The sequence below is a fragment of the Solanum tuberosum genome, unplaced genomic scaffold (genome assembly GCF_000226075.1).
Source record: "Solanum tuberosum cultivar DM 1-3 516 R44 unplaced genomic scaffold, SolTub_3.0 scf00003, whole genome shotgun sequence".
NCBI classification, from domain to species: domain Eukaryota; kingdom Viridiplantae; phylum Streptophyta; class Magnoliopsida; order Solanales; family Solanaceae; genus Solanum; species Solanum tuberosum.
In genome coordinates, this window is record NW_006238929.1 from 851,757 (window position 1) to 870,132 (window position 18,376).

The 18,376-nt window shown below is 34.2% G+C and overlaps 1 protein-coding gene across 1 annotated transcript; it reads right to left on the reverse strand.

The window, feature by feature from the left end:
- Positions 1-1,914: 1,914 nt before the first annotated feature.
- Positions 1,915-17,169, reverse strand: LOC102595925 (NADH-cytochrome b5 reductase-like protein). The gene is made up of 13 exons (XM_006338105.2): positions 16,905-17,169; positions 15,471-15,513; positions 14,819-14,894; positions 10,930-10,989; positions 10,735-10,785; positions 9,538-9,592; positions 9,349-9,419; positions 9,197-9,248; positions 7,669-7,746; positions 7,023-7,112; positions 6,825-6,938; positions 2,492-2,560; positions 1,915-2,398 (listed from the first exon to the last, which is right to left on the reverse strand). The coding sequence occupies exons 1-13, from the start codon at positions 17,058-17,060 to the stop codon at positions 2,342-2,344; spliced, it is 972 nt and encodes a 323-aa protein (XP_006338167.1). The 5' UTR covers positions 17,061-17,169; the 3' UTR covers positions 1,915-2,341.
- Positions 17,170-18,376: the final 1,207 nt, after the last annotated feature.

Genomic DNA, 18,376 nt, shown 5'->3' on the forward strand with positions numbered 1-18,376 from the left:
ATGCAAATCAAATTGGTATCAATCCCTTCCAAATAACAACTCCAAACAATTCAAATTTCAAAATTTCTCCTCTCAAATCTCTCCCAAATCGTAACGGATTAAATAAAAGTCGACAATTTATATAGTTATGTATCATATACCAAAAAACTATGAATGTCAATACATTGATTTATTTATAAAATCGTGTTGCAGATAATTAACAGCATCTGATACATAACTATGAATATGATACAAACTGATTTTATTATAAAACATTATTGTTTATGTATCAACAGTAATATTTGATAGTATATATAAATACATAGCCTTCTATTAGTTGAATAAGGTTGGGTGTATGTATTAGTAGTAAAAGATAACGAAATTTGTAATAGTTGTATATCTAATACATAACTATGAACATGATATATACTAATTTGTTGTTTCAATAAATTAGGGTTATGTATCAAAACTAAATTTGAAAACGATATATTGTACATGATAAAATTGTAATGTATCATAAATGTGAAACAAACGAATTATACATTAATTTAAAAATCAAAATCAACGAAGATACATTAAAAGATCTGCTCAAAGCACCAAAAATAAAAAATAAAAAATCAACAATTTGATTCACTAAAAGCAAAAAAAATGATGAAGAAATTCTTCCACATTTTCTCCTTTGCTCTGTATCAACTCTTTGTAGCTTTTTCACTTTCAACAATGTCGTCACCCATGGATCTCTACCCAAAGCCCTTACCGGAGCCACTAACAACTCTTGAGAAAATAATAATGTATCATAATGTTGAAACAAATGCATTATACATTAATTTAAGAAACAAAAACAACTAGATACTTTTAAAAAATTGAACCAGCATGTATCAGAAAAAGATGAACAACACAAAATCGGAAAAAAAAATCAATAGTTTGATCGGTTGAAAGCAAAAAAATGATGAATAAATCCTACACTTTTCTTTTGCTCGTTATCAATTTCCGTAGCTTTTTTTCACTTTTACCAATGGCGTCACCATGAATCTCGACCCAAAGCCCTTATTGGAGCCACCAACAACTCGACATTTCCCCCTTTTTTGGGCGTTTTTTCTACAATCAATTTTAAAGTTGAAGATGCATCCTACTTCGACTAAATTTGTAGATGAAAAGCTAAAAGAAAAATTAAAAATATATATACCTGATGAAGTGGAAAGAAAAAAATGGATGAAGCAGAAGATGAACAACAACTACCTCTTCAATAACTTGCAATCGTAAATCGGAAAGACAAAATATTTGAAATTCAATAATAGAGTGATAGAAATAATTGATGATACCAAAGAGTGATTTTAGGCATGAAAAAAGGAAAATAAATATTGGGGGTGATAGTTTACAGTGATGTATCTGGAAAAGTGAGAAAAATTATGGAAAAGAGGAAGTTTTGTAATTTTGTTCAGTCCAAACATCATCATAGCTAAATCAAAATCTTTGTTTATTTTTTGAACAAATCAATCTAATGAACACAAATGACATTGCAAGAAAAGAATTCAATCTTGTCACATGTGAAATCGAACAAACTAAAAGATTGAAGACGAACTATAAACATGAAAGATTATTAGTGCTCCATGTAGAAAGAAGATTTTGAACGTAAACTCAAATATAAAGGATTATTTTGGACTTTTTCTCCTCATTATGGAGTGGAATCTGTACAACACACTAGAGTCGCACTAGAAGTTTTTATCAACCACCAACGAATGTAGTAGACATTGCTGAAGCTAATAAACTAGGACCACCAAGATAGAACTCCTTTGTTTACACATGTTTCTACTTTTGTAACTGCTCCCGCTAGTCTACTTCCCTTATCTAACACTACTAGTGAGATGAACTCGATGAAGTATCTTAATGACCGGAAAAAAAAAACAGTTTGCGGCAATACAGAAAACATCAATCTGGTACTTTAAGTCCACCCATTTGTTCCTTTCAGCAGCTTTTCAAACCCAAAACAACAGAAAATGAAAGAGCATAATATGATCATACAGTATCAATAAGACGGTTTGTTGGAACATAAAACAGTACCATATTGCTTTCTGTCCACATGTTGCAATATAAATGATATAAAAGAGAAACTTACCTCCGCAAAATTCAGTTACTACTAGGTCAACAAGTGTGGACAGATATCAAGTTTTTCATTTTTCCCCAAGACGAGTATTTTCTAGACATTCTAAAAAAATTCTCACTTCACACAATCTATACAAGGACATACGGAAAACTTCATGAAGACTCATCTAAAGCCTTGCTTTATGTTGTAGTATTGTGCTTCTTCAAAACAAGCCTTTTATTCGATGAAAGGTAAGGGAACACAGAGTTAACAAACTGATTAAAATTTGTAAACCATGTTCTCTGTAAAGCCCACATCCTTGAGTAGTCCCGTTAGCTGTGACAAAGTAAACATAAATATCATTAGAAGCAACCACAGAATACTAACAAACAGAAAATTAAATTCTTTTCGCTCTATGGAATAAAGTACCTCGCCTTGCTCATGAGGGTTTGGCTTTTCCCCAGATAAATGTCTTATCATCCCAGGAGGGCCACATACCTGGGAGATCAACAGAAAGTTCCAATTATTCCCATGATAAATCTCGAGTCATTTCAAAACAAATTCAGAAAATCAGTAATCCTTCTTGCACTGTATTATTCTTGTAGTGTACCACATATTGTTTGTCCTAACCCAGTTACTCAACGCCACCAACTATTCAATAGCAGGTCCCCACCCCCACCCCGCAATTATCATGAACAGAAAAATACTACAATACTAAACCAACTACCAGCTACAGTTATTCAAGTTACCACATATACTGGAGTACCTTGAGTGTTGCATGTGATTTCTGTTATAACAATCAAGCCACCAAATTAGTTTTTGAACATACAGTTTAGTTCAACCTTTATTTCTTCTTTGCATCAGCACCCTGTTTTAGTAGTTAGATATTACTGATGTCAGAATGTTAATTGCACGAGTCCTTTCCATAGAATTCTATGTTCTATATAATCTGTAATTAGTATCACTGGGAGTACAACAAAATGAATGAAATATCTATTTTCTCTTCATTCCTCTTTGCCAAATCCCTTCTTACTCTTCTCCATCTCTTCTGTAAGTTTAGCCCTGTTGAGGTGCAATCATGACAAATGGTATTAGTCGATGCACCTCAGCATTCACTCCGCTGCCCTGTACAATAAAGCTTCTGCTTCTAATTCTCTTCCTCTATTTCACCTTCATTGCTAGGCTTGGCAACAAATCGAGCCAACTTGGGGTTTGGCTCATCTCAGCTTACGTCAAAATTTGACTCGACTTGGCTCAGTTTGGTCAAAAGTTCGCTCTGATCAAGCTTAGGCTTGATTCAACTCAGTTGGCTTGCTCTAGTCATATAATGATTATTTTAAAATAAAATATCATCCATTAAGCTTAAATAAATTAGCAATATGTCAATTTAATAATTATTAGTTAATTTAATAAATTTATAATTTTGTACTTCATTAATTCATTTGATGTAATCAAACTTTTTATGCATATCGTTACATAAGCTACTATATGGGTGGTGCAAAGTGTAAAAAAAATAGGAATTAAAATCAATGAGACTTAATATCATACAAATTTTTCTGAATTAATTGTTGCTTCTTTTTTTTTCTGCCTCAAAGTTCTATTCTATGTTCAATTTTAAGTTAACCTCATTTGAATTTGAGTTCTAATTTAAACTAATAATGTACATAATTAATAATTTGATGACACCTGAATGCAATTACCAATTTAAACTAGCTATATTATATTTCTTTTTTTTTTAGAAAGTTGACATTTTATAGACAGCACTACACCAATGGTACAGCTCGGACTCAAGTGCAGGTATCCAAGACAGATGCGAATCCAAGAGTCGGATTCAGCAAAATCTAAATTTTAAGATTCGGGGGTACGAATCCGAGTATGGATACGGGTGCGGGGATTCGGCTAAAAGGATGTTGTTTATATATATAAACAACTGCATAAAATACCACTAAAAAAATTTGTGAAATATATATATTGATTAATTGCATATTTGGTACAATTGCATACAATATAAAAGGAGTGTAACTGTTAAAAGAAGAGAGAATATTTAGTGATTATTCAATTAATTTGGTTAATTAATGAAGTCAGTATTCTGCCGACCCAATTGTACACAGCTGTTGCATCTTTTATTTACTAATTAATCACAGTAGTTCTTTTTAAAAAAAATATCTTTCTTTAGCGTGTTTAGTTTATTTAATGATCTGCTATGGTACAACTTTACACAACGACTACCAAAGAAACCCTTCGTCTCTGAGTTCTTTTTCAAGAAAAAGCTCTGTACTTTTTCAACAAAAACGCCTCTTCCTCCTCTGTGCTTGAATCCTCTGTACTTTTTCAAGCTTCTCCTCTATACTTTTTCAAGAAGCTTCGCCAGCTCCACCTCCTCCAGATCTGAAGACGTTGCCGACAATTTTTTTCTCGACTCCGGTCAAAGTGTCTGGATCGGATTGACCGAATCCGACACTCACCCCGCATCCGTCCCGGTGTCGCGTCGAGACGGGTCACCTCCGAAAATGAAGAGTCTGCGCAACTTAGCATGGGACTATACTTCCAATGTCCATACAACAACACACCCAGTGAAATCCCACTAAATGGTGTCTAGGGAGGGTAGAGTGTACGCATATCAAACAAGAGTCTTGGTTGATCACACCATCTTCTTGAATTCATCTAGTGGGTCTAGTTTTAGCTTTGAGGCATATGTGTACAACCAAATATAACCCTTAGCATATATAATTTTCTTAAGGTCTTAGCTCATTAGTCTATGAAAGATGTTGATGAAAACTTTGTGAATTATGAGAAAATTCTTATGTTTTCTATTGAACCTCTCTTGAATTCTTCAAATAATTCAAGTATGAGTTCAACATTTCTTCTCCCTTAGGTTGAATTGCTATTTCATAGGTCTAACGTTTGATACACTTGTGCTTGACTAGGAGCGATAGGATTAGGAGGATATCCGCCACTAGCCAAGACTCCGCCCCATACAACAAAACCGATTCAACCACCACTCTATAGAACTTACCTTTTAAGTTTTGATGGTACTCTCTTGTCACACAAGATGTCAGATGCAAGCCCCCATTTCATCCATGTTGCACCAATATGATCTGTGACATCATCAAATCTCCCCATTTCCTTGGATCAAGGAGCCCAAATACTAAAATCTCTCTCTTGGCGAGAATTTGTGTATCAAGTATCACTTCCACGCCTGCCTCATGCGTCACACTACTGAATTTGCACTCCAAATATTGTCTTGTTCAACTCAACCTGAACTCTTTAAGACTCCAAAGTCTGTCTCCATAACTCATACAAGATCTTCATCAACAAAATCATCCCAAAAGGTAATGAACTAAAACCAAACGACTATTTATAGTAAGGGTTACATTGGGGTCTACAGAAATTACCCAAATTCCCCCCCAAAGCCAAACCTAGACATAAATAGAATTCAAGAAAATGATGCGAAAAGTCAAGGCTCTTGTGTGGTCGTCGTCTTCTCCTTTGGCAACCTACTTTACTCCTCTGTGAATATTTATTCTCTTAATTCTTGGTCTACTCATTGTAAATATCCATTTAAGCATGTTAATGACTTTTGAAAGCTTTGTTCAATGCTCCTTTAATGCACTCCCAAGTTCTTGATGATCTATGTTGCGCAGACCTTTCAAAAATGTCAACCGGGGTATGTCAGATACTCCAAAAGTACTGCATTTGAAGAATCCGACACAAGTGCAGCAAGAATTTTGAGATAGTCCAAGATAAGGCTGGGCACCGGACCGGGTTGTACCGATACCGTTCCGGTCTAGTAGTATTCAAGACGGAATGGGATACATTGAACCGGTACTTAGAACGGGACGGTATCATGATTTGGTACTGGTATGTTCATCCCGATTCCGGTCCGTGAAATTGGATTGGTTTTTTTAATTTTTGTCATTGTTTTATACTTTTATTAACATTTCTTTTTTGTTTATTTAATTTTTTAAAATTACAAACTTAATTCATCAACTTCAAATAATATAAATCTAAAAAACTTTAAAATTTATAAATTTAACAAATTACAAACTTAAGTTATTTAAGTTACAAGTTATAACTTATAACTTATATAACATATAACTTATAAACTTCAAAAGATTCAAATCTTGAAAACTTATAACATAAACTCGAAAACTAAAAAACTTTATTAAACTCAACTTACAAACTATAAGTAAATTTTTAGAAAAAATAACTTAAAAATAAACTTAAGTAAAATTACAAATAAACATTATAAATTTCAAAACTTAAATACTTTATAAACTATTAAACTTAGAAAAATAAAAAACATTCATATTTTCGTAATTCAAAATAACTCAAAAAAAATTATTATTTTTTGAAATAGCTATATGTGCCCCCCGTTTATCCCTAACGGTCTATTCCGGTCCATTCCGGTTCTATCCCGGTATATAGTGGGACGGGACGGAACTGAGTTTCCATCCCGATAATTCCGGTCTGATTCATCCCGGTACTGGTCAACAACCCGGTCAAACCATTCCGGTCCGGTGCCCAGTCTTAGTCCAAGAAACATAGTTGATGATTAGAAGAAAGCTTCCAAGTCCATAATAGCCACTTTGGGTGCAATCAATTGTGTTCTCAATGTTGAAGAAAAAAACTTGTTCAATCAGTACGTTGTCCTTGACCAGATAGCAAAAAAGCAAATGTCTAAGCATGAAAATGTCATACAAGAAATTGAACAGCTTGGCCTTAGAGGCACTGACAATTTAACCTCTTTCAGAAAACTTACAAGAATAAGTGTATCATCACCAGGCGGAGGTAATCCTTTCACAATCATGTCCTTTGATACGTAACCTATGCCGCCTCTCCAATCATTGGTTGAATTATCTACAGTGTAAAATACCTGGATATTCCATAGAGCACATGTTGGTTTAATCAGGAAAGAAAGGGTAGAAGAACAATATTTTGTATTAAACTTTGCAATTACCTTGAGATTCGGATGGGTGTCTGCAAGTACATCAAGTTTCTTCTTTAGCAGTATGTCATCAGGTGACAAATTAGCATAAACCAATGAGACCTGAAGAGTAAAAAAGGGCCCATGAGAGTTCGTTTACATGTTATTAAAGGAAAACTAGCTAAGACACATCAGGGGCAAATGCTGCCAGCAAAGTACATCTTGCCTGCTGGGTCGAATTTGGTCAGTTCAGTTGGCTTTCAATTAATCGAGTGCAATTTAATAAGGTCACTCAATAGATTATTGACCCAATATAGTATTGATTACTTTTCAGTTTGGCCTCTTTGGACATAATTGATTGCTTCATATTACAAACTTTATTTGCCTAAAATTTATGGAAATTAACTGCCCCACCTTCACACTACTTAATTACAATATTTAAATGGTAGATCTAATAATTTATTTAGAATATATAAATAGGAATGTTTTTGTAAAGCTAATGTTCTTTTCGAATTAGAACCTGAAAAATCAAAATCTTGAAAGTGAAAAAAACAACAGAAACTGAAAGACTTTTAATCTGGTTGATTCACTTGGTAAGTTCCAAAGTGATGCATAACCCTACCATACTGACTTGTGGTTGTGGATGACACAGCACAAAAATATTGGATCAAATCAATACCTGAGTATTATCATCGGGGTTTTTAAGAATGGCCTCTATCACCTGGAGCATAGGAGTGATGCCACTGCCCCCCGCAATCTGTCATTAGAAGAATGAGTTTGAATTCTATTATATTTAAGACCAGATACACATGAATAGATGCACAGAACAATTCCGCCCTAATCGATATCTGATAGAAATATCTACTGAGAATTGTAAGTAAACTGCACTAGGTAACCGAAACCTGATAAAGCTAAATAACACCTACATATTTCAATCAAAAGAACCTTAATGCTCATATTCATAACGCAAGCTTTATCAAGCAGAGATCCTAGATTTCTGGATATTGTCAAGTCATCAAACATGATGATTCACAGGTAAAGTTGAGTTCTGTTATCTACAAGCAGCGTATAACTAGACTTAACAAATAGTTCTTTAGAACAGGTTCTTACAAGCACCCCGTTGTCAAAAAAGATAAAAGGTTATTATCAGCAGGAATTGTATTTTCTCAATTCTCATCAACAGCTCAATTTGTTAATAAGGTATAGTGATAACAAAATTAGCCCTTAAAGACATGATCTACCCAACCCGCCCAACTTTGGGCGGGTTAATGACCCACTAATTTATTAGCTTAGCCCATTGTGACCCGCTCAATTCAGCTCATCCAAAAATTGGGCAGATACATAGCCTTAATCAACCGATGAGGAATCTGTCAACATTTTTATAGATTTTTCTTTTGTTTCATATGTTATATAAAGCCATAATAAAGGGGGGAAAAGATATTAAGCAAATAACAAGAAAACAAACAAAGAAATTAAAAGGCACAATGGATTACGACCCATAGTTAGGCCCATTTCAACCCAAGTAACCTTAGGGCGGGTTATTGACCAGCCCATTTATTAACTTAAGACCATTTGACCATGCCAAATTTAGCCCAATTCATCCATTTGACACCCCTAATAAAGTAACATCACCAGTTAACAACTATGAGCAGATTAACTTGGTGTACATGTACCGTAGTTGCACCAAGCACATAAATCAATACGATCTAACCAATATAAAAGCTTCTGTTTCTTTTTTATTTTTTGGGTTTTATACTCACAGTTACGTTTTTCTGTTTGTATGGAAGATTAATTCCTCTTCTTCACAAGTTTCACATCTCTTGTAATCAGCATGAGTTCTATGTTTTGATGACATCATTTTTAATGAATGTGGCCTAAATGATGCCATTTATTCAAAGCTGGGCAGAATATGAACATGAACAATATGCCTTCCACCACTTTCAACTTTTATGAAGTACAGTATTTTCTTTGGTGTTTTGCCTTTGTTAACAAGCATAATGAAGGGGAGGAAACAGCAGAAATGAGTGTTATCCAATTGAAAGCACTAAATCTGCCAAGTACTCTGCTTGCACAAAATTCATCCCAGCAAAGTGAGTTATATCTACATAACTTCCTAATTTTACCATGAATTAAGAGTTTCAACCTGATCATATTGTACTCTTTTTAAATAGCAGTGTCACAGAGAACACTTAGATGCAAGCTCTTACCATGCCTATATGTTTCTTCATGTTTGAACTGTAACGCAATTTCTCAATGGGCCTGCACAAATTAAACGCCATTATTGACTTGTAAACTACAAAGAACAATAAAGTAGCAAAAGAAAGATCTCTGCTAGAATGTACTAAGTTGTATCACAGACCCTTTTACTTCAAGTACATCGCCCGGTTTTAGTCTTGCAAAATGCTGGCTCATTTTCCCTTCTGGATAAACCTACAATATTTACAAAGTTTCCAAAAAACATTTTGTAAAAGAAAAGCAAGTTAATGAGCATGTTTTGACAGTTAGATCAACAGTGAGGTAAACTAACGTAGAAAAACTAAAAGCATACCTTAATTAACAAATCAAAGTATCCCTTGGCTTCTGGATCAGATATAGGAGTATAACTGAAAACAGGAACATACTTCAGGAGATTTCGTACTGCTCAATTTAGAGCATCTTGTAATATTCCAAAAATATGAAGGGGCATTCAAGAGAAGATTTTGCCCATTCAAGAGAAGAGATGAATTCTCTTGACACGGATTACTATGGAAAGTAGGTACACAAAAGAGGAGATAATGGAGTAGGAGAAAAGCATATGGATGTTTCTTTTTGGTTTTAATTAACTTGAAAATCATAATACACAAGGGTGGTGGCTTAGAAGTCAATAAAAAAGGAATTGACCATGGAAGACCAAGATTCAAATCCCAGCAGATGGAAAGAAGGCTTGGTGAATTTTTACTATTTGTCTAACCCTTGGTGGTAAAAGTCACCCAGTACATCTATGGGTATAAGGTAGTAGATAATCAGTGAAACAGTGTAGGTGCAGGCAAGCTAGCCTAGACACTATTGCCATAGAAAGATTAAGTGGAAAGCATATTATCTGAACAGAGTTACTTCCTCTCCCAATCAAAGATGTAACCTTTTTCACTTTTTATTAGAGAAAAGGTATAATTTTGGTAATTAAAGTTATTATCCACATAAAAATGTAAGGAAGTAAAGACGGCTTTAAGTTCATACAGCTGAAAAGAAGTTAATTAGCATTCAAATGGATAAAATAGTATAACTGTGAAAAGAAGAGAAAATGTTAGAAAAAACTGCTTGATTTTTCCCTCAAAATTATTACGGTTTAAATAGTGGCGTCCACATGTTCTTTTTTCCTGATACTGTGGTGTCAGGGCCAGCTTGCGCGCACCTTGACTAATTCCACGGGATACCTACCACCAGCAACAAGAACCAATTTACTCTATCCACCAATGCTAGCAAAAATGGGAAGAGATCACTTAGTGTTTTGTCTCTGCAGGGATTTGAACCTAAAGGCTAAAAACTCATGGTGCTCAACTCATTTCATTTACCACTAGGTCATACCCTTGTGTGTTGACGTCCACATGTTCTAATTACATCATAATTACCGGAAGAGCAACAATCTAAATGATCCTAACTGATGTATACTATTACAAGATCCTAACCATATTCACAAGATACTAACAAGAACTAAACATGAAAAGGGAAAAGGCTAAGAAAGAGAAATTATAAAAGTGAAACTTACGGCCGAATGGCATATTTTGGTTTTCCTTCAGCATTTTCTCCCATTGGTGCCCTAAATGAAAAAGTGTATCAGTATGATAGAATGTCAGAGTAATGATAAGAAACCATATTCTCATAATTCTTGTAACACAGCTTCCAAACTTTCTTACGTTACAAGCACACGATGGAAATGATATTTAAATATAATGGAACTTACCTCGTAAGAATGCAAGATGCAATATCAAGACCTAACTTTGAAGAAGGATCAAAAGAAAACCTAAAATATTAGAGGAAAGAAAGAATACATCAATATCATAATCAAACAATGCAGCATTGACTGCTCTCTGTATACCTGAAAATTACAAAACTTAAAAGGGGATTCTTAGTAATATAACCAAATAACAGACTTAACTTTGGAGGCTTAAGTCTAACTACCATCTAAATTGGATACAGGAGAACTTTATTAATAACTGCAGTGCAAAGTCTACCCAATTCTAACATAGAAGTCCAAAATGATCTATTTAGTAACTAACACAACAAATGGAAATGAAAGCAAAATTACATAGAAATCCACTTATCTCCAAAGCAGCAGAGACAAGCAATGGAAACCAAAGCAGAGGTTTTATTTTTCTAACCAAAGCACTAGCATGGTCTAAATATTAATTATAGTAATCCCCCTCCCATAAATCCAAAAAAAGACTAGAAAGGAATATTAAAGTTGACCAAATTGCCCTTAAAATGTTAAGTGACCTTAATACCCTTTCATTATATATACATTATTCCATCAACACATGATGAATATTATTTGTCTCATAATGTTGCTAAGTATTTTTCACTAATATTAATTATAATAATAATTACTTAATGTTTTGTTTTCTTGCAAACATTTAGTACTCTTTGAATTAGAATCTACATTCACTTAGTTGTTTGCTTTGGGATATTCAAATGGAATACTAAAAGTTACATTTATAGACAAAAAGATCAAACCCACTAAACATGAAGCATCTCAAAATAGTAGTGAATGGAGGCAACAGAGCTAAAAGGAGAGACTTAATTCTTGATATGTTTATAATCCTATATTTAGTGATGCCAAACTCTTGCTCTCTATATATTTCATCTCTGTATTTCTTTTGTGAGAGATGGACAACTGGAACATGAGAGCAGTATAAGAGCCCTTGAACCCATCAAAACAAGGTGCTTCAGTTATTACATGATAATATTTCAGTCGCAAAATGATTCAAACAAAGATCAGATTGAAAGTCATACGGTTAAAGAGTGAGGGTTCATGTAGATATATAGAAGAAGCTGTCAGAACCAACTCTATCACCAATGGGCTTAATTGTCTACTATTGAGTGGTCGTCATCAAATATAATTTCCACTTTGGAATCTGATTTTTCGTCAAATTGTTCAAATGAAGTTGGTCTATATTGATCAGATATCCATTCCAACTCCTTAAATACTCTTTTATAGCAACGAACATAAGAGCATCACTGCATTTGCTCTCAGTCCCTCCGCTCATAGTTCAAAAGTTAGAGATGGAATAACAATAGACGGAAGTTACTGTAGTGTTGATGAATCTATAAGCCTTTTACCATTGAAGTTATTTCCAGAAAGGTATTAGGATTAAGAGTTGTAACAGAGGAAGTAGGACTTATCTAAGGTAAATTTTAATATGTGAAAGATAAATTGAGTTGAGGAAGAAATTCATGTGTCGTCCAATGCGTATTTTAGATTTTATCATATTATGCTATTAGTATATCTTTTATGGATGTCAATAAGCTAGCTTAAATGTCACCAGATATTTGTTCGTTTTGTTGCTTCTCTTTAAACTTTCTTGAATCACAACCCAATGCGTAAAGAGCTCATGTAAACTTTGTCTAATTAAATTGGACATTTATTTTATCTCCCTTTAAGAAAATACCTCCGACTCTCCGCAACATTTCACATAGTAAGTATTTGCTAGTCGAAGGAAGAAAGAACCATGAGCAAAACCGTATGGCCATGTTATATGCCACTTGAATAACATAAACATTTATTGCAAAGAAGCTTAAAACATTGCTTCACACTATCATAATTGTGGTGTTCCTCATGCTAAAGATTTTGTTCCATCATTTTGTGTAGTCTTGTTACATTCAAGCTTGCCATTTCAAGTTGTTTCGTCAAAAGAATCTTCTGGTCATAGAGGATCAAAATACTAGTGGGAGAAATGTAAATCCATATATCAGAATCACAACAAGACATCTGAGAACTTCTTTTGAAAAGAGTTTAACTAGATAAGTTGAATAGGATGTTAAAAATTGCTTGTTACTGCTGATTTACCAGAGTAATAAATAGTTTAGTTGTAGGAGTCGTCTTTGTTTAAATTCAAATTCAGTTAGAAAAGATTAGTTGAGATATTTTAGGTTTTGAATTTTAAAATATGCAGATCTTTTATTTTAAGTTGGCTATTTAAAGCCCTCTATGCTTAATAAAATTCTACAAAGATAATTTCAATCACATCATTTTTGCTGCTCCAACATCTTTAAAAAACAACAGCAGTATCAAGAGTCTCATTAGTCTTACCACATCTATGAATTCATCTAAAGAACCATTTTCAAACTATTTTTAACCAATACCAGTTTTTAACCTATTTAACAAATATTAATTTTTAACCTATTTCTCAAACATGCCAAGCAGTCATCTCTTTCTGAATGCCTCATTAATTTTCACTGATGAGAACTATCAAATTTGGTCACCAAAATTGAAAGCATATCCCGACACCTACGATTTATAGGATGTTGTGATGTTAAAAATTCTTCCAACAATTTTTTGCAAATCATATAATTGTCCAGATTAAAACACTTTCAGAAAAACTTTCAAACAAGATAAGGTTATTGAGGATTTTTGTGAACAAAACCAAAAGAAAAAAGAAGAAAGAGTCATGTTAAGAAAAGTGTGTTTAGAGTCGTGGAATTGTATAATATCTTTCTACTTTTTGTGTAAAGAAGTAGGTTTAGAGGATATAGATCAGTTTGTAGATTTATTAAGATCTCTGTACGTATCTTGTTTTCTAGTTGCTGTTTTTTTTTATCTAACACTTTTTGATGGTGTCTAGCATGTCCTTAATGCTGAGGAATACACATTTACCAGTTTCAAAAAGAGAAAAGAAAAGTGTGCAAGTTCAAAAGCAGTCAAAAAGAATTCATCATCAACAGCCAAAGTAGAAATTGAAGAGAAACAATTTTTTTTAAAATTGCAGCAAATAAAGCAAAGGAGTGTTGAAAATTGCTTCTGTTACTCTTGAATTACCATAATAATAAGTAGTTTAGTTGTAGGAGGAGTCTTTGTTTAAATTCATTCAAATTAGTTAGATAAGATCAGTTGAGATATTTTAGGTTTTTGAATTTTAAAATATGCAGATTTTTTGTTTTTTAGTTGGCTATTTAAAGCCCTCTATGCTTATCAAAATTATAGAGTGACAATTTCAATCACTTATAATATTTTTCCTGCTCAACATAGGACATACAGATATCAATTTTTGAAACTGACATTTTTATTTTATTTCATATATAAGCAACATTGGTTTTAATGATGTTTATATGATTACCAGTACTGCCTACACCCGTTGCCATAAATACTATGTTGCTTAGACTCTTCAAATTGGAGAATCCGATACAGGTGCGGCATCAAAATTGAAGAGTCGGCGCAACTTAGCAAAAATATATATCCACCCTGGTTACCATGCATTTCTATGAGTTAGGATCTAGTTTATAATTAACGTCAGCAACCCAGAGCCAATCTAAAACATCATTTCATTGAGTTATATGTACCAGAACTTCAGAGGCAGAATTACCTTATCAATTCTATTTCCAAAAGCTGAACTCCACACATTCAACCACCTTCGGTAGATACAAATAGGCTAGAAAGTTTTATTTTCTATGAGGTAATTGGTGTAAGACCACTGATCCAATAGTAACAGTGGTAGAATAAACTCAACTTGCCGACAGAATTTTCAAACCAAACAGGCCAGGTTTAGTTCACAGGGAGGGTCATCATTGAATGAGTAGTGTCACTACTAAAGCGTTAAAGCCATAATTATAATATAACAAAGAAAGAAAAAAATAACCTGAATAGATGACTATTGTGGCTAACTGGAGCTCGATCTTGCAGCTTAAATTCAATCCATTTATCAGGATTTAGAGCTGAAAATGAAGGAGGCAACAGTAAAATTGAGTTAGTTCCTTATTTTAACTTTAACAACTGTCACAATTAAACAAATCTTCCAATGTTCTAATGTTATTGAAGCACTTAAACTGGACATCAAAAAGCATGAACTCAAAGAGAAGTCTAAACGGGAGAGGGAATATACACAGATTCATGAAATAGAAGAACTCACATATATCAATAAATTAGCTTATAAGCAGAGAAACCATGCAAATTCTCAGACAAAAGTATATACAAGTCATTCCTTCAACCTGTTACACCCAAAGAATTTTTTATATCTTATCTCTGGTTTTCCTTCATTAACTCATTTCAAATGATAGGACTTATAATTCATACATCAAAGTCTATGAAAATGAAAGCCCGCATTTTCAACTTCCCACATAACTGCATCCACAACTGCATCCACAGAAAACTTATATCACAGACCCTAAATCAAAATCAACACTGTTGGCTTAAACAGAAAGAGAGTTTTGATTGAGTTGGTGTTCCAACCAACTCTATGAATCTCTTGACAAAAGCATAAGCTTCAGAGAGGCATGAATAGAAAAACTAACCAACTTTTTTACCAGAATCTTCATTAATTTGCTCCAAGTACACCTGTATATTGGAAAATTTTCAGCTTTCTAATGAATGAAGTATACAGTAGAACAGCTAACCTTGAAGATGCCAAAATTTCTAAAATTAATCAATTAATGTAGGCACTCTGAAGTCACAAAAATAAAAATCATAAAGAAACATCATCCAGTATCTAATGAGCAATAACATGATGGTTCAACATCTACTCCCGAAAGGAAAATGAGAAACAAATAATCTAAAGGCGTAAAACTAGGAGAATCTAATGATTTAACTTTCATTTCCGAATCAATTAAGGCAAAAGGAAACACAAACAAGGGAAAATGCTCTCAGGCACTAGTTTCAAAGCAACACACTAAAGTTGCTTTAGAATTAGTGGTCTGACTCTGGTAGTCCTTCTGATCACCAGAAATCACTTCTCTTTATTTCTTTCTTGTGTTCAGAGGGGGGGGGGGAGGGGGGAATCTTTCGAGTTAATAGATAACAGTGAAGATAGTGACAGATGGGTTCCTATGGTTCGAGCGAGGTAGCACATTCACGAGAAGAATTAAAGTTGATGAGGAAAATATCAGATGGATATGCAAACAGATGATCCTTCAGGCTTCCCGCGGTTCAGGGAAAATATTCAGGAAACAGGGGAGGAAGATCCAAGATTATTTGTATACGATGTACCAAAACTACAATGTAATGGCAGATACATTAGAGTAATCACCTGGGTCGGAGATAAGAAATCTACTATTATTATTCCAGAACAATTACAACAGAGGCTGGGGAATGTTCCCTAGCTGTAATGTTTGTTCTGTTTGGATAGAAAGGAATAGAAGATGTTTGATGGGATCTCAACTCCCATCTCAGTTCTTAAGGGTAGAGTCCGAGCAACATAGATATATTATTATCCATGAGTCACATCTTTCAACTTTGAAAAGTGAAGCTTATTCTCTTCTCAATGTACTCTATCAAGTAGTAATATTTTTTTATAACAAGGAAATCCCAAGGACCTGTTGGAGCACAGTTTGAAACTCGATGTAAAATGAGTCTGTTCTTCTACCCTTCTCCACTTTAATACTAGCCTTTTGTGAGTTGCAGGGTTCTAACACGTGACACACATCTAATCCATACATCCTACATTGTGATCTTACCCCTCACTAGGGCAATTATTGTGTTAATAGTGACAAAAGAAATAGTCTGCCAATCACATAAATAAACAGAAATATCAAATCATCATGAAGATAAAAATCAGCGAAAACAGGAAGAGATCTGACACAACAATTGGGCATAAATAAAATCGGGAGAACCCCCCAACGAAAACTGTCCTGAAGCATCCATAAAAATAAAAACACATTACGTTTAAGCAGAAAATAGACGCTCAGATCACAACACGTTAAAATGAAATGAAATATAGATGTGAAGAATACCAAATTCGCAGAAGAATGGCAGTAATAATAAGAGACGCATCCAGCAACGGCTGCAATAGCTCCAAAAGGGAAGCGAGGATCAGCAAAATTTGACTTGGAATCGCCTCGAAATGCTACGGGTGCAGCCTTGGCTAGCTTCCTCAACAACGCTGTCATTTTCACTCTCTCTCTCTCTCTCTCTCTCTCGCTCTAGTCTCTTCTCTACCTGGGGAAGAAAAGGTTTAGGATTTTATGAATCGTGAAATGAGTGTTTAGTTCTTTATTATGCTGAATCTAGAAAATGTCATAAATGCTCCCCAACTATTTTGGAGTAGATGTAGCACTTAAATATATACTTATCGAATTTAGTCATTTTAACTATTTAAAATTTGATCAGATTTGATTTTTTAAATTATAATTAGCGGTTTTAATCCCTTAACTATACATATGCTTATTGATTTTAGTCTTTTGTGCATTCAAAAACATATCAGGTTTAGTATATGTCTATTTTTTTTTAAATATAAATAGCTTAGGTTTATATTAATGGAATTCATGCCTCCGTGAAATTAAATTTTAACCTATTTTAAGTTTTTTCTCTCCTCGCTATATTTTCGTCAAATTGCTTTTTGGAAAAAGAACCTTAACCTCAACAATTCAAAATAGAATTATTGAGGAAAGAAGATATAAGTCTTAATTTTCTCGTAAATTTTATTTTGAATCGTTGAGGTTAAGTCCTTTTTCATAAGAGTAATTTGAAGAAAAAGTAGCGGAGAGAGAGAAACGACTAAAAATATGGGATAAGAATTTAATTCCATGGATGCATGGGTTCCGTTAATATAAATCTAAGTTATTTGTATTAAAAATATAAACAGAGATCAAACTTGATGAGTTTTTTTAATACTTAAAGGACTAAAATCGGTAAGTGTATAGTTAAGGGACCAAACCTGATAAAACTTGGAATAGTTAAAGGACTAAATTCGGTAAGTGTATAGTTAAAGGGCTATTTTAGACCTACTACAATAGTTCAGGGACCATTTGTGGCATTTTCACATGTTGAAACCTTGATTATTTGGTGCTTAATGTAACACCTCGAAAATCAGACTTGGACTTTGCAGCAGAAAACAACAGAATTTGGTGAACCACGACAAGGTTCACGAACCGTGAAAGGAACCACGGTCCGTCGACCTGCCCGTGGTTCACACCCACCCAGAAGTGTTTGGACCACATGACCCTTCATGGTCGTGGAACACCACACGAGCCGTGGGAAGGCTCAGGGAGGTTAGGCAGAAACCACCTGAGCTCAGGCCTCAGACCACGGACACCACCACGGGCCATGGTCTTGATGACGGGTCGTGGGAGGGTCCGTCGTCCTCAGCCAGCAGACCCCTATCCCAAGTGAAGAACCACGATGGCCTTCACGGTCTGTGGTCCTTCACACGGGCCGTGGTAGGGCTCGTGGATGGACTCCCCCAGAACCAGTAGCACTGACCAAG

Excerpts from the sequence above, each read along its gene's own strand:
- LOC102595925 (XM_006338105.2), bottom strand. The coding sequence starts at position 17,060 with ATGACAGCGTTGTTGAGGAAGCTAGCCAAGGCTGCACCCGTAGCATTT. Across the intron at positions 9,593-10,734 it reads CCAAAATATGCCATTCGGCC|TTATACTCCTATATCTGATC; the intron begins GTAAGTTTCACT and ends TCCTGTTTTCAG. Across the intron at positions 7,113-7,668 it reads ACCCCGATGATAATACTCAG|GTCTCATTGGTTTATGCTAA; the intron begins GTATTGATTTGA and ends TTTACTCTTCAG.